Source organism: Pseudophryne corroboree, chromosome 3, assembly GCF_028390025.1.
Source record: "Pseudophryne corroboree isolate aPseCor3 chromosome 3, aPseCor3.hap2, whole genome shotgun sequence".
Taxonomy (NCBI): domain Eukaryota; kingdom Metazoa; phylum Chordata; class Amphibia; order Anura; family Myobatrachidae; genus Pseudophryne; species Pseudophryne corroboree.
In genome coordinates, this window is record NC_086446.1 from 754,942,432 (window position 1) to 754,958,447 (window position 16,016).

At 46.3% G+C, this 16,016-nt stretch overlaps 1 protein-coding gene across 3 annotated transcripts in view; it reads left to right on the top strand.

Annotated features, from left to right (window-relative positions):
* ARMH3 (armadillo like helical domain containing 3) overlaps positions 1-16,016 on the top strand; it is a 281,292-nt gene that overhangs the window by 87,021 nt on the left and 178,255 nt on the right. For all 3 annotated transcript variants that reach the window (XM_063962376.1, XM_063962377.1, XM_063962378.1), the window contains exons 17-19: positions 12,119-12,184; positions 12,927-12,996; positions 15,657-15,717. In XM_063962376.1, the coding sequence (XP_063818446.1) occupies positions 12,119-12,184; positions 12,927-12,996; positions 15,657-15,717 (197 nt within the window). The remainder of the gene's footprint in view (positions 1-12,118; positions 12,185-12,926; positions 12,997-15,656; positions 15,718-16,016) is intronic.

Here is a 16,016-nt window from a genome sequence, read left to right on the forward strand (position 1 = left end):
TCTTTTTCTTCTTTTTCTCTTTCTTTTTCTTTCTTTCTCTTTTTCTTTTTCTTTTTCTTTCTCTTTCTCTTTCTCTTTCTTTCTCTTTCTCTTTCTCTTTCTCTTTTTTTCTTTTTCTTTTTTTCTTTTTCTTTTTCTTTCTTTTTCTTTCTCTTTCTTTTTTCTTTTTCTCTTTATCTTTCTTTCTCTTTCTCTTTCTTTTTTCTTTTTCTCTTTATCTTTCTTTCTCTTTCTCTTTCTTTTTTCTTTTTCTCTTTATCTTTCTTTCTTTCTCTTTCTTTTTTCTTTTTCTCTTTATCTTTCTTTCTTTCTCTTTCTTTTTCTTTTTCTTTCTCTGTTTTTTTTTCTCTTTCTTTCTCTGTTTTTTTTTCTTTCTTTCTTTCTCTCTTTCTTTCTTTCTCTCTTTCTTTCTCTTTTTCTTTTTCTTTCTTTTTCTTTCTTTTTCTTTCTTTCTTTCTTTCTTTCTCTTTTTCTTTCTTTCTCTTTCTCTTTCTCTTTTTCTTTCTTTCTTTCTTTCTTTCTTTCTTTCTTTCTCTTTCTTTCTTTCTTTCTTTCTTTCTTTCTTTCTTTCTTTCTCTTTCTTTCTTTCTTTCTTTCTTTCTTTCTTTCTTTCTTTCTTTCTTTCTTTCTTTCTCTCTTTCTTTCTTTCTTTCTTTCTCTCTTTCTCTCTTTCTTTCTCCCTATACAGATGTAGTAGCCTTATTAGTATTCAAGTGTACCCAACTCATCTGCTTGTATCTTACACCTTGTATACTTTTTTGTATAATCCTTAAACTTCCAGGGACACCTAATTCAAAGGTCAGGGGTTATTCCTTTTAAGTCCCTCTCTTGATAACCATTGACCTGTATTTCCCATCTTTCTCTAGCATCCATAAGGGATATTGGGGAATCTAGTACGATGGGGTATAGACGTGGTCCAAAGGAGCCAGTGCATTTTAAATTTCTTCAACTGGGTGTGCTGGCTCCTTCCCTCTATGCCCATCTCCCACAGGCAGTTTAGAAAAAAGGGCCCTCAGGAGAGGATGCACATCTCTGCGCTCCAGAGAGTTTTCTTCAATTTCTTTTTTATGTTTGCGGTCACCGGCTTTACAGAGGTGCAGAGCCGCTTCCCCGCTGCAGGACCACTGTCCCTGGGGGGTTGTTGTTCAGCGGGGCACTGCGCCTTGGCTATCACAGCCGCAGCACGCCGCACACCCCTAACGCTGCCTGAAGGTGACATCTGTGGTGAGTACAAACCGGGGGCCCCGCTAGTGGGTCCCCCGGTTCACTGTGCGGCTGACCACGGGCGCGGCGTACGGGACCTTCCCGTGGGGGTCCCGCTAAGATCCCCCGTGTAGACTGGCACAAAACCGCTTAGACTAGCACTTGTTGTGATGTTTTTAAGCTGTAAGGAGACTTTGCCAGTATAATATATCACTGTAGCTCCGGCGCCATTAGAGGGGGCGGAGCTACCTCAGAGCGGTTCCAGAGGCATTTTGATGCCTTCCTCTGCTTACTGCAGCCATCCACAGCACACACATCGCTTCCTGACTCCTCAGCCACGCTGGATATCTGGTACAGGGTGTAGCAAAGGGGGAGAGCTGCTATTGTACACGATCTGGGTCCTCTACAGGACAGAATTTGTTGGTGTTTACTGTGATATAGTTAGCTGACAGCCTCACTGGGGCTGTACAGCTACGGGTGTGCTGGTGTCCTTCTCTCTATATGTCTTCTCTCACATACAGTAGGGCAGGCTTGCAATATAACTGTCTGGGTGTATGTGTATGATGTTGTGCTTGCTGTGAAACATGGGTAAACACAAGCTGTGCAGTGTATGTCACACCAGATTCTCGCCATTATCATCTGATTCTATTTCATGTGAACATTGCAGCCAATCTTCACAAATCAGTGAAGGGGCTGGGGGAGAGGGTCCAGAGCCCCACTGGTTAGGGTCTCTTAAAAATATGATGTCAGATATGTCTTCCCAGCACACTGCTAATGTGCAGAAAACTCAGCTACTGCAACAAGCTGTTGCAGATTTAGCTGCTAGGGCAGATGCAGCCCATTCCTCTTCCTCTCATGCAGGACCACAAAAACGTGGTTTACCTGCACTGCTCTCTGATACAGATGAGGATATACAGGAGGATGGGGAGGACTTGGACCCCGTTAGGGGGGATCCCGATTCTGCTCAGGGTATTGAACCCCTAATTCTGGCTATACGGACGTGTTAAAGCTCCCTCTAGAGGACACTGCGTCACAGCAGTCGTTTTTCTTTATACAAAACAAGCCTAATGTCACTTTCCCTGATTCTGCAGAGTTAGATGACCTATTCAACCTGGCCTGGAAAAATCCAGACAAAAAATTCCAAGTGTGCAAAATTTTTTTGGCGCACTTTCCCATTTGCTCCTGAAGGTAGGACATTTTGGGAGGAGCCCCCAGGGGTTGATATATCAGACTCTCGACTGTCCAAAAAGACGGTGTTGCCTGCCCCGGGCTCCTTTACCATAAAGGATCCTGGGGATAGGAAAATAGAGACTACACTGAAATATATTTACATGGCAGCAGGTGTATCGCAAAGGCCGGTCATAGTGGGTTGCTGGATGACCCATGCCATTCATTCCTGGGCCACTCAAATTCAGGGGGCCTCTCGTGGGATATTCCCTTGGTCACTATGGTGACCCTCCTTAAACACATTCAGGACACTATACGTGTCCTCTGTGATTCGCTCAAGGAGATAGGGAACTTTAATGCTAGGACTTCTGCCATGGCATTGTCGGCGCAGGGCCTTGTGGTTGCGTCAGTGGATTGCGGACGCAGAATCCAAACGTGTGGAATCCCTCCCCTTTTCTGGGGATTAGCTCATTGGGGTTGAATTAGATACCTGGATTTCCAACATTACGACTGGGAAATTCACGCTTCTCCCCTCTGGGGCCCCGCTGGCGAGACGCTCCTATGCGGGCCGTCTGTCCAGTCCTTTCGGTCTCACAGATTTCGATCTAAGGCCAGAGGTGCCTCCAATGCGACTAGAGGCACCAGAGGTAAGTCCAAAAAGCCTACAAGCACCAGTTCTCAGGACCAGGCCACCAGTTCTGCTTCCGCTAAGGCCTCAGCATGATGGTGCCCACCCACCCCGAGGGGATCTCGAGGTGGGAGCTCGACTACGTCACTTCAGCCGCGTCTGGGCGGCTTCCTGCCAGGATACCTGGGTCAGAGATCTCGTTTCTCAGGGCTTACAAGCTGGAGTTCCACAGTACTCCTCCCCAAAGATTTTTCAAATCAAGCTTACCAGCTTTGGAGGATATGCAGGTTATGCAGGTTACGTTGCAACAGGACATCCTAAAGTTGGTTCAGTCCCACGTGATTGTTCTAGTACCAATACCGCAACGCAGCAAAGGGTTTTACTCAAACCTGTGTGTGATGCCGAAACTGGACGGTTCGGTAAGACCCATTTTGAATCTGAAATCCTTGAATCCTTGAATCCTTACTTGAAGGTTTTCAAGTTCAAAATGGAATCCCTGCGAGCAATGATTTCAGGCTTGGAAGAACAGGAATTCATAGTCTCCTTGGATATCACGGGTACCTACCTCCATATTCCGATTTGGCCACCTCATCAGGCGTACCTGCGGTTTGCCCTGCTGGACAATCACTTCCAATTCCAGGCACTGCCCTTCGGCCTGTCCACAGCTCCGAGGATGTTCACAAAGGTGATGGCGGAGATGATATTCCAGCTTCGGGTCCAGGGAGTCAACATTGTTCCTTACCTGGAGGACCTTCTGATCAAAGCAAGATCCAGAGAGCTTTTGTTGCTCCATATCGACCGCACTATCCAACTTCTGTCATGCCATGGGTGGATCCTCAACTTACAGAAGTCCCACCTGGAGCCGACTGGAGCGGCTTCTGTTCCTGGGGATGTTGATACTGTGGCCCAGATGGTGTTCCTACCAGAGGACAAGGCGAGAACACTTCAGGAGATAGTCCGCATGGTACTCCGACCTGCTCGAGTGTCCATCCATCTTTGCATAAGATTGTTGGGGAAGATGGTCCCTCCTACGAGGCGATCCAATATGGTAGGTTCCACGCCAGAACTTTTCAGCTGGATCTCCTGATCAAATGGTCCGGTTCACATCTTCAGATGCACCGGATGATACAGCGGTCGCCTCAGGCCAGAATTTCCCACTTGTGGTGGCTGCAGTCTACTGGAGGGCCGGTGTTTCGGAATTCAGGATTGGACCCTCCTCACGACAGATGCGAGTTTACGAGGATGGGGAGCTGTCACCCAAGGGACGTAGTTCCAGGGCAGGTGGTCAGCCCACGAAAGCCTCCTTCCGATCAACATTCTGGAACTTCGGGCGATCTACAATTCTCTGCTTCAAGCCTCACCTCTGCTCAAGGATCGCGCAATCTAGGTACAGTCGGACAACGCCACAGCAGTGGCGTACATCAATCGACAAGGAGGGCCAAAAAGCAGAGCCTGCATGCGAGTAGTGTCAAAGATACTCCTCTGGGTGGAAAGAAATGCAAGAGCAGTGTCTGCAATATTCATTCTGGGTATGGACAACTGGGAAGTGGACTTCCTGAGTCGTCACGATCTCCACCCGGGGGAGTGGGGACTCCACCAGCAGGTGTACCAGCAGGTCATCAACCGGTGGGGCTGCCCGCAAATAGACATGATGGCTTCTTGTCTCAACAAGAAACTTCCCTGGTATTGCTCACGAATCAGGGACCGTCAGACGAGGGCGGTGGATGAACTGACGTCGCCTTGGCCTTTCCGGCTTGTCTATCTGTTTCCTCAGATTCCGTTACTCTCCAGGGTGCTCAAGCGCATCAGAAACCTGGGAGTCCAGGCAATTCTAATTGCCCCGGAGTGGCCTCGTAGGGCGTGGTACGCGGATCTTGTGGGCATGTCCGTCGAAGACCCTTGGCCTCTACCACTACGAAGATATCTTCTTCAACAAGGATCGTTCGTCTACCCGGACTTACGGCGACTTCGTTTGACGGCATGGAGGTTGAGCGGCACATCCTAGCTCACAAGAAGGTTATTGCTACCATGGTTCAGGCCAGGAAACCTGTGACGTCAAAACACGATCATCATATCTGGAGGAGATATGTCTTTTGGTGCGAGAAATGCACGTATCTGCCTGCTGAGTTTCACTTGGGACGTTTCTTAAGTTTCTTGCAGGCTGGTGTGGATAAGGGCTTACGTCTGGGTTCCATTAAGGTCCAGATTTCAGCCCTCTCCATTTCTTCCAGAAGAAATTTGCAGTGTTGCCAGAAGTTCAGACCTTCTTGCAAGGGGTACTCAACATCCAACCTCCTTTTGTGCTGCCTACGGCACCCTGGGATCTGAATGTAGTGTTGGAATTTATACAGTCCTCCTGGTTTGAACCTCTGATGGCGGTAGAAGACCAGTACATCACGTGGAAGACAGTGATGTTACTGGCCCTGGCTTCTGCTCGACGTGTTTCAGAATTGGGGACCTTGTCGTGTAAAAGTCCATACTTGGTCTTTTACGAGGACAGAGCGGAGCTCCGGACTAGACAGCAGTTCCTGCCGAAGGTTGTCTCTGCATTTCATTTGAATCAGCCTATTGTGAGTCCGTCTAGTTCTGACGCTTCTGTTCCTCTGGAGGCATTGGATGCTGTGCGAGCCTTGAAGATCTATGTCAAGAGAACGGCTCAGATCAGAAAGACGGATTCTTTGTTCATGCTCTATGATGCACAGAAAAAGGGTTGTCCTGCTTCAAAGCAGTCCATTGCTCGTTGGATTAGACTTACTATTCAACAGGCCTAGGTGTTGGCAGCCTTACCTGTTCCTAAGTCTCTGAAGGCCCACTCTAGATCAATGGGTTCTTCCTGGGCGGCTGCCCGTGGAGTTTCGGCCTTTCAACTTTGCCAAGCTGCTACCTGGTCGGGGAAGAACACCTTTGTGAAGTTCTACAAGTTTGATACCCTGGCCAAAGAGGATACCCAGTTTGGGCAGGCGATGGTGCAGCAGTCTCCGCACGTTCCCGCCCGTTCTGGAAGCTTTGGGACGTCCCCATCGTACTGGAATCCCCAATATCCCTTGTGGATGCTATAGAAAATAGGATTTTAATTATCTACCTGTAAATCCTTTTTTCGTAGTCCATAAGGGATATTGGGCGCCTGCCTCAGTGCGTAGCCTTTTGTGCAGGTTCCAGGGGCAAACGCAGGATTTAGCGAGGGGGGTTTCTGTCGGTGGGTGTGTATGTATACGTGCATGTATGTGTAATATATACATACATACATACATACATACATACATACACACATACACACACATATATATGGAAGCAGAACGGCACTCATTGAGACTGGTATACCATAGAAAATCAGTACAGGACGCTGTAGCTGTTTGTCGACGTTTCAGAGTCTACAGTAACTCTGAAACGTTGACTAACAGCTACAGCGTCCTGTGCAGATTTTCCATGGTATACCAATGTCTATGAGTGCTGTCCTGCCTCCGTACATATTATCTGATTCTGCGGTACTAGTAAGGAGTGTCATAAAATCTGCACTCCATCCATATATAATTAAATGCCCAAGTGCCCTCCTAAGTCGACAGTCAGCTAGAATCCAGTTCAGATATGCTGTCACTCTCAGGACTTAATTTGCAGCATAATAAATCCAGTAGACGGCGTTGCTTACTCCAACATTTTAGTTTATTTTCAAACCGTTTTCAAGGATACCAGAAAACCATACATGTTCTTAGCTATATAGGATAATACCCTGTGATCTCTGACGTCATCGGGAGCGGACGGCGTTTGCAGGTATAGCGGCATGGAGGATCGCTGGATGTTTTCCTGCAAAGGTAAGAACATGTATGGTTATTTTTGTGTAACCTTGAAAACGGTTTGAAAAGTTTAAGCACCGCCGTTGCTGCAGATAAAGTCCTGATAGTGCCACTTGCATATCTGAACTGTACGTGTGTGTGTGTGTGTGTGTGTGTGTGTGTGTGTGTGTATATATATATATATATACACTGCTCAAAAAAATAAAGGGAACACTAAAATAACACATCCCAGATCTGAATGAATGAAATATTTTTATTAAATACTTTGTTCTTTACATAGTTGAATGTGCTGACAACAAAATCACACAAAAATTATCAATGGAAATCAAATTTATTAACCCATGGAGGTCTGGATTTGGAGTCACCCTCAAAATTAAAGTGGAAAAACACACTACAGGCTGATCCAACTTTGATATAATGTCCTTAAAACAAGTCAAAATGAGGCTCAGTAGTGTGTGTGGCCTCCATGTGCCTGTATGACCTCCCTACAACCCACACAAGTGGCTTAGGTAGTGCAGCTCATCCAGGATGGCACATCAATGCGAGCTGTGGCAAGAAGGTTTGCTGTGTCTGTCAGCGTAGTGTCCAGAGCATAGAGGTGCTACCAGGAGACAGGCCAGTACATCAGGAGACGTGGAGGAGGCCGTAGGAGGGCAACAACCCAGCAGCAGGACCGCTACCTCCGCCTTTGTGCAAGGAGGAACAGGAGGAGCACTGCCAGAGCCCTGCAAAATGACCTCCAGCAAGCCACAAATGTGCATGTGTCTACTCAAACGATCAGAAACAGCCTCCATGAGGGTGGTATGAGGGCCCGACATCCACAGGTGGGGGTTGTGCTTACAGCCCAACACCTTGCAGGACGTTTGGCATTTGACAGAGAACACCAAGATTGGCAAATTCGCCACTGGCGCCCTGTGCTCTTCACAGATGAAAGCAGGTTCTCACTGAGCACGTGACAGACGTGACAGAGTCTGGAGACGCCAAGGAGAATGTTCTGCTGCCTGCAACATCCTCCAGCATGACCGGTTTGGCTGTGGGTCAGTAATGGTGTGGGGTGGCATTTCTTTGGGGGGCCGCACACCCCTCCATTTGCTCGACAGAGGTAGCCTAGCTACCATTAGGTACCGAGATGAGATCCTCAGACCCCTTGTGAGACCATATGCTGGTGCGGTTGGCCCTGGGTTCCTCCTAATGCAAGACAATGCTAGACCTCATGTGGCTGGAGTGTGTCAGCAGTTCCTGCAAGACGAAGGCATTGATGCTATGGACAGGCCCGCCCGTTCCCCAGACCTGAATCCAATTGAGCACATCTGGGACATCATGTCTCGCTCCATCCACCAACGCTACGTTGCACCACAGACTGTCCAAGAGTTGGCGGATGCTTTAGTACAGGTCTGGGAGAAGATCCCTCAGGAGACCATCCGCCACCTCATCAGGAGCATGCCCAGGCGTTGTAGGGAGGTCATACAGGCACGTGGAGGCCACAGACACTACTGAGCCTCATTTTGACTTGTTTTAAGGACATTACATCAAAGTTGGATCAGCCTGTAGTGTGTTTTTCCACTTTAATTTTGAGTGTGACTCCAAATCCAGACCTCCATGGGTTAATAAATTTGATTTCCATTGATAATGTTTGTGTGATTTTGTTGTCAGCACATTCAACTATGTAAAGAACAAAGTATTTAATAAGAATATTTCATTCATTCAGATCTAGGATGTGTTATTTTAGTGTTCCCTTTATTTTTTTGAGCAGTGTATGTGTATATATATATATATATATATATATATATATATATATATATATATATATATATATAGCAACGATACTGTATGCTGTCTACGTCATTGAAAAATCCTAAGAGTGCCGCCCGGTATCGTTGCTGTCCATAGTCCCTCACAGGACTTTGGGTGGGCAGCCAGGTGCTGTTCCATTATGTGGAGTGGCGGTCAAATGCGTTTCTATTTATATAAAATACATATATAACACACATATATACATACACACACACATAAACAAACACATACATACATACATACATACATACATACATACAGTACATACACAAGCACAAACAAAAACACAAATACATACTGTACATAACACATACATACTGTACAAATACACACATAAACAAAGACTTTGAACTTACATATACACAGTGGGCTGGGAGCAGAGGCGTGGACGTGTGAGGACGGAGGGAGCCCCCGGCCCCCGGGACATTCGAGACTGTAAGCAGAGAGCTGCATACTTAGCTCTCTGCGGACTGTTTGCTGCAGCTCCGCTCCCGCGATCGCGGCTTTTTTGCAGGGATGGAGACAGCGGAGACACAGCTGTCTCCGGCTCAAAAAGAAAATTCAGCTCATCGGGGGGTTTCCAGGTACTCGGAAACCCCCCCTGCGTTCGCCACTGGGTTCTTGTTCTATAGTTACCTGTTCAGCTGTTGCTGTTACCAGCTGTTGCTGGTTGTTGTATGTTAGTGGTGTGCTGGTGTGTAAATCTCACCACCCTTTGTTACCATGTTTCCTTCTCTCATATATGTAATTTCACCATTGGGCACGTTTTTACCTATAACTGCCTGTGAGAGGGGGCATAGAGGGGAGGAGCCAGCACACCCAGTTGAAGAAATTTCAAGTGCACTGGCTCCTTCGGACCCCATCTATACCCCATCGTACTAGATTCCCCCAATATCCCTTATGGACTACAAGAAAAGGATTTACCGGTAGGTAATTAAAATCCTATTTTTATTTGGTCTATTATAGAGGGGATGTAGTCACAGTATCGGCAGCTACATCCCGCCCCCCCTCACAATCCCAATGGTCGGCATGCCGACCAACAGGGGCCATTTTCACTCATGGGTGTCCACGACACCCATAGAGCGGGAATACAACCTGTGGCGAGCTAAGATCGCCATCGAGTCCGCAGCATGGCAAGTGCACTCCACCCCCTTCCCCCCCCTCACCCTCAGCATTCCCACAAGTCAGTGCTGTATTGAGCAATAGCATTGTTCCCGCTCCAAATGCCCAATTTCACAGCAAGACCGATCCAGCCAAGTTCAGCCTGGCTCAGAAGAGCCATTAGCATCCGTCTGACTCACAACCGTGCCCTATGTATTCTATACAGGTTAGTCTATTGTGAACATGTATCTGAGCGTTCCATAACTGTGCTTCAGTTCCCCTTCCCCTTGCGCTATCTGACCCCATATCCCCCCCTCCCCCCCAACTCTTAGGCTTAGCATGGTCCCTCTGCTCAAAGACGTCTCACGCTCTGCCATTCCCACTAGATATTTTACCAAACTCAGTCCATACCTTGTGCAATGTCCCCCTTAGATAATAAACTCTCCTCTTCAGTATCGTGTCTATGATCAGTCAGATATGGTCATCAGGAGGCAAAAACTGATATGAATAAAACCCTTCAATGGGAATAGGTGATGTTTGGAGTAATGACAACTCGAGAAAATTCCGTTGGAAGTGACATGATCCTGGGAATGACTTAGTCCAGAGGTTCCCAAACTGTATGCCGTGGCTCCCTGGGGTGCCTCGGGACACTTTTAGGGGCACCCTGGGTTGGTGGTACAGGACCAATTCAAATTATTCATGGTCAATATAATAGGCAAAACCAGTGCTGGTGGTAAAGTATGTGGCCAAACAGAAGCAAATCTTGTCCCTCACCACACAACTGACCCTAAGGATGACATATAAACGCGATCTACTTAGTGTAATATTTCTTTCTAAATTTCTCAATAAGAAATTTTTGGCCTAGGGGTGCCGTGAAAAAAATTCTGATATTTTAGGGCGCCGTGATTCAAAAAAGTTTGGAAACCATTGCCTTAGTCACAACATATTGGGCCTAATTGTTTGCAATGGTCGATGTTAATGCACCGGATTATCGTCAGACTGCGCATGTGCTGCGATCGCAATGCTCACGTGCAAGGTGCTGCTGCGATCCAGCTTGCAATGTGGATTTCATGGAGAAGTGATTGACAGAAAGTGACCATTTGGAGTTGTTAACAGGAAGGCTACAAGCCGTGGTTAGATAAAAACAGGGGTATCATGCCCGCTCTTCGGGGCGTGTATCTGCTGTCAGCTCATACGTGCAGAATCATGGCACCCTCCTCACCATTGCTCAGAGTTTCATAGAGCTCTGAGGAAAACAAAACTTAGAATGCGTTCACATGGCGTGATCCTGAGCTGCAAGAGATCTGCGCATGTGCAGGACATGTTCTGCAAGATCGCGTGCAGTGCCCCCTTTGGGGGGGGAAAGCGGGCCAGCGATGGGCAGCATTAGAGAATTCGGGGATGTGTACACCTCGTTTTCTGGGTGTGCTGAATCCAGTGGCTGCGTCCTTGGTCATAGCTTCATTGTCCTCTATTCTGCGGTTACATCAGCCAGAGGGTTACTCAGATGACTCGATGCTGTGGCCTGGGACAAAGCAGCGTAGAAGCTGGCAGGAGGCGTCTGTATACACAAGACGCTTTCTGCGGCACGTGCATATTATTGGACGGCCATTGCGTACAGAGCAGCAGCTGTGCGGTAACAGCCATTTCTGTATCAGGCCCTCAGACCGCACTATCTCTCATTGCTGCTGTGCTTTATACAGCCATTCAGATCCCAGTCCTCATTCCCCTCACCAGCCTTCATCACGTGCTCAGTCTGTGTCACAGTGACCGTAGATAAGTGGTGCTCATTAATTACAGCATGCAAAACCAAATGTCTTCCCACTGTCATATGGAAATTAAAATGGTTTTTCTTTCACGTTGTGAAATCTTGTGGAACATATTTTTATTTTATAGTAAAATCGAATGAGGCTATTTGACTACTGTTGGTGTGGTAAAGAAGATCTACTGTGTTTAGGTCGACAGTAATTGGTCGACTGGGACAAAAGATCGACAGATAAGTGGTCGCTTGCCACAGGTTACTGTTCCCAGTCGGAGTCCATGTGGATAGTAAATCAAGCAGAGACTGGTAAAACGTGAAAAAAAACAAAAAACCCAGCACATTGGTCGACATTTTATGTCAACCGTTTTTGCCTCTCGACCTAATGCACGTCGACCTGATCACAGTCAGCCTATTTACTGTATATCTATCATCTGGATAGTGTTTATATAAATATGACCTTCATTGTAGGTTTAGTGGAGCTTTCATAAAGAAATATAAGGAATTATTATTAAAAAAATAATATATCTATAGATAGTTATTGTATATAGTATTGCAGATTCCATTCTGCTGCGTGCTTTGTCAGGATGCGCCGAATGTTCTGTCAGATTATTGGATGCGCAGAGGCCAGCCACAGGCAATAACACGTCGCACATTATGTTTATGTCTGTACAGGACCAATATGCCAATGCTTTCCTACACGATGACAACATGAATTTCCGTGTGAACCTCCACAGAATGGTGAGTGACTGCCGCCGATTGTGCTTGTGCGCACGGATGTGCCACATTTACCTCACACTTTCCACACAAACATTACCAGACATCTGCAACTAAATATGGAGCTTCGGCTAAAAGTAGATTTTGTTTTATTAGGTTTCCATGTTGTTTTTATTTGCCGGTTGACAACCAATAGGCTTTCAGCAGGAAAAATGTCCGTTAAATTTTACTGGTGTAGATTTTATCGACTGTTGGGATCCCGGTGGTCGAAATACAGATGCCGGAATCCTGACCTCGAGCGCAGCATGTCCCCTTGTGGGCTTGCTGTGCTTGCCACGCTTAGGGCCTGGTGGCGACCTTTAGTTGCCACACTAATCTATTCCCCCTCGGGTGGGAGTAGGGATTCCTGGTGGCGGTCGAGATTCCAACTGCCGGCATTCGGGACAGTCGGGAAATTAACTGCGTTCCCTGCTGTGGAACAAAGTAATTAAGAAGACTCTGTTCAAGTAAAGTATGGCGTCCGTACACATAAGGAGTCCTCACAAGACAAATATCCCCGTGTGACTAAGACTACTGGGAGAATGTAACAGGGTCCGGGTGGCTGACGTGCCACTGAGCTGGATGAGATTTATCCACATGAAGCAGGGGCATTTTATTACCAATGCTTATTGATATTATTGTAAGAAGATGAAGTAAGACCATGTTATACTGCACCTGTAATGTAACATTTTGCTTAATTTCTCACTTATCTTCCAAATCCCTGCAGCCCATGAGACATCGGAAAAAGGCAGCTGAGAAAAATATCCCCTGCCGCCCCCTGGTGTGCGCTGTGCTAGGTGAGTCACCTCCTTCTCCATACTCTCATAGCCCAATGTTATATATCCAGCGGTGGGCATATTTACAGACATATATATGAGCAATCACCGGTATACTGTATGCAGGCAGGTAGTAGACATTGGTAAATCTAAGGGTTAGCATTGTGAGTAGGTACAGGCATACTATGTATGGGGTCCTTGGTAAATATTACAGAGTTCAGGTGTTTCTTGGAAATAGAGCGGTTACAAATCCCTGGTCTAAGATGCAGAGACCTGTTCTGATTTTCATATCCAATTAAACTGTTTTAGGATGAATCTGGTGCAAATCACAGCGCTTTTAGGTGGTCATTCCAAGTTGTTCGCTCGCTAGCAGTTTTTAGCAGCCGTGCAAATGCTATGCCGCCGCCCACTGAGAGTGTATTTTAGCTTAGCAGAAGTGCAAACGAAAGGATCGCTGTGCGGCTACAAAATATTTTTGTGCAGCTTCAGAGTAGCTTCAGACCTACTCAGAGCTTGCGATCACTTCAGACTATTTAGTTCCTGTTTTGACGTCACAAATATGCCCTGCGTTCGCCCAGCCATGCCTGCGTTTTTCCTGGCACGCCTGCGTTTTTTCGAACACTCCCTGAAAACGGTCACTCACACCCAGTAGCGCCCTCTTCCTGTCAATCACTCTGCGGCCAGCAGTGCGTCTGAAATGCTTCGCAAGACCTTGTGTGAAACTACATCGTTCGTTGTAATAGTACGCCGCGCGCATTGCGCTCCATACGCATGCGCAAAAGTGCCTTTTTTTGCCTGATCGCTGCGCAGCGCACGAAAGCAGCTAGCGAACAACTCAGAATGACCACCTTAGTGCCATTATGCAGAATATTCCCAGTGTTTATTGTGAAAGGCTGAATGGTGGGCGTCTCAGGTGCTACAGTAGCTGCAGTCCACCTCCGTGACTCTGCTGGGTGGTGCAGATCCTCCCTCTGTCAGGACAGGACTGTGATCCTGGCAGGCTGCCCGGCCACTGCCAGTTCATCTGTCAGCCCTCCGCGTCAGGTGATATGAAAGCCACCTGGCAGCTGGATTGGCAGTGGCCGGGCAGCTCCAATTGAGGCCAGAGGCCCGCGACTGGTGAAGAGATTGAGACAAAGCTGTCTCCGCCTCTGATAAAAAAAGGGAGGGGCTCTGGACATTTAGAACCGACCCCCCCCCCCCCCTTTTCCCCCGCGTGTGCAACTGCATATATGGCAACCCTAAATAACTAATTAATTTGCTGTAGGTTAATTACCACTGTATTTGTCAGTGCTCTTTATTTTAAGGCTGGTGTCAAGTACATAGTCAGGTTCCAAGTTATTTCGTTGGGACTAAAATATTAATCCCACATAGTAAGTTAATGCATCTGTCATTTTTCCTAGCTGTTCTTCTGCTATTCATTATATTGTTTTCATTATCAATTTGGAGGAAAAACAAGTGTGGCTGACTCTGCCAGTCTGCTACACAGACAAAGACTCTCAATGTCATGTGATTATAAAAAGGGGAGGGAGTAGTATGATGTCACAGTGAATACAGCCCAGATTGGTGTTCCAAAGCCTCTCTGTTCACTACAGGGTCTATTCAGTGAAAAGAGTTGAGAAGTGCGCCAGTGGAGAAGTTGCCCATAGCAACCAATCAGCTGCTATGTGTAATTTTATAGAATGCACTTGATAATTGGCACCTCAAATATAATTGGTTGCCATGGGCAACTTCTTCACTGTCTCACTTCTCCACTCTTTTCGTCGCTTTATGAATAGACCCCTACATCATTTGCCATGTGACTGTGGTTGCCATGGTGATCTATGACTGTAAAATATGCAGAATTATCAATCATTATGATGCGGTCTGTAGAAGCAAATCAAGTTAAAAAGTAATTACCGTGCTGCTTCTTATAGTCTATCAAAATCATTTATGTTAATGAGAAAGTGTCGTGTGTTTGTGGCTTTCATATATTTGAACAATAAATGATGAATTGATTATACTACAAGAATGCTATAAAAGACATGGAAATGTAATGGTTGTGACATTCTGCAGCATAATTATAGCTCATTAAGGAAAACCTTTTTGTTTCCTGGTAAATGTGATTGGAAATTGAAGGATTTTGGAAGATGATAGAAATTCCGGAACAGTATACGGATTGGGAGATTGCTAGTAACTGGACCTCCTTATACAGTATCACCAGCAAGAGTTAAGCAATCAGAAAGATGCTACAGGATAAAGCAGCGCTCTCCCATACCGAAGGCAGACTGGGCTCCTTAAGTTCAGCTTGTGGGCTTATCTGTATTGAATAATGAGCGCTTCATTCAGAGAAACAGAGACAGACCTGCTACTCCTGTGCTTATTTTTAGCAGTTTCGGTTTCCATGGAAATCCCTCATCCTTCCCTCCCCCCTCTTCCTCCATCCATCCTTTTCCTCTAATGAAAACTGGGAGTTTAGAACCGTAATCCTGCCCTGCGATTGTCTTATTTATTTAAAATAAATCTGAGCTATGGGCCATGCAAATTATCTCCATGCAGAGTAGCGCACTGCCCTGTGGGAAGAGCTGCAAGCCTTCAATAACAGGTGTTACAGATAGGGAGCTGGGTCTGTCAGTGTGGATGTAATAGGGTTGGCGATGAGAGCTAGACCCCACAGTTCATTCCCTGTTCTCTTCTTTTAGATCTGTTGGTGGAATTCATAGTAACTCATATGATGAAGGAGTTTCCTATGGACCTCTATACGTAAGTGACAGACTGGCAAAGACTGTTCTTGACACTGCCAGACGGCAGAAAGTCACAACGTTTGCATATATGGAAAGCATGTTCTCAATACAGGTGTTTTCTTTTTTTAATATAAACTTAAATGCATATGCACAGTGCATGAGATATATGTTCACGCCTACATGCTTGTCCAGACAGAATGAGTAATCATTGTTATTTACATATGCGCATAAACCCAAGCAGTACAATATCGGTTAGCAACCAATGAGACATTATAATACATTAGAAAGAAAGCAATGCACAAATTCCCCCAGCACTCT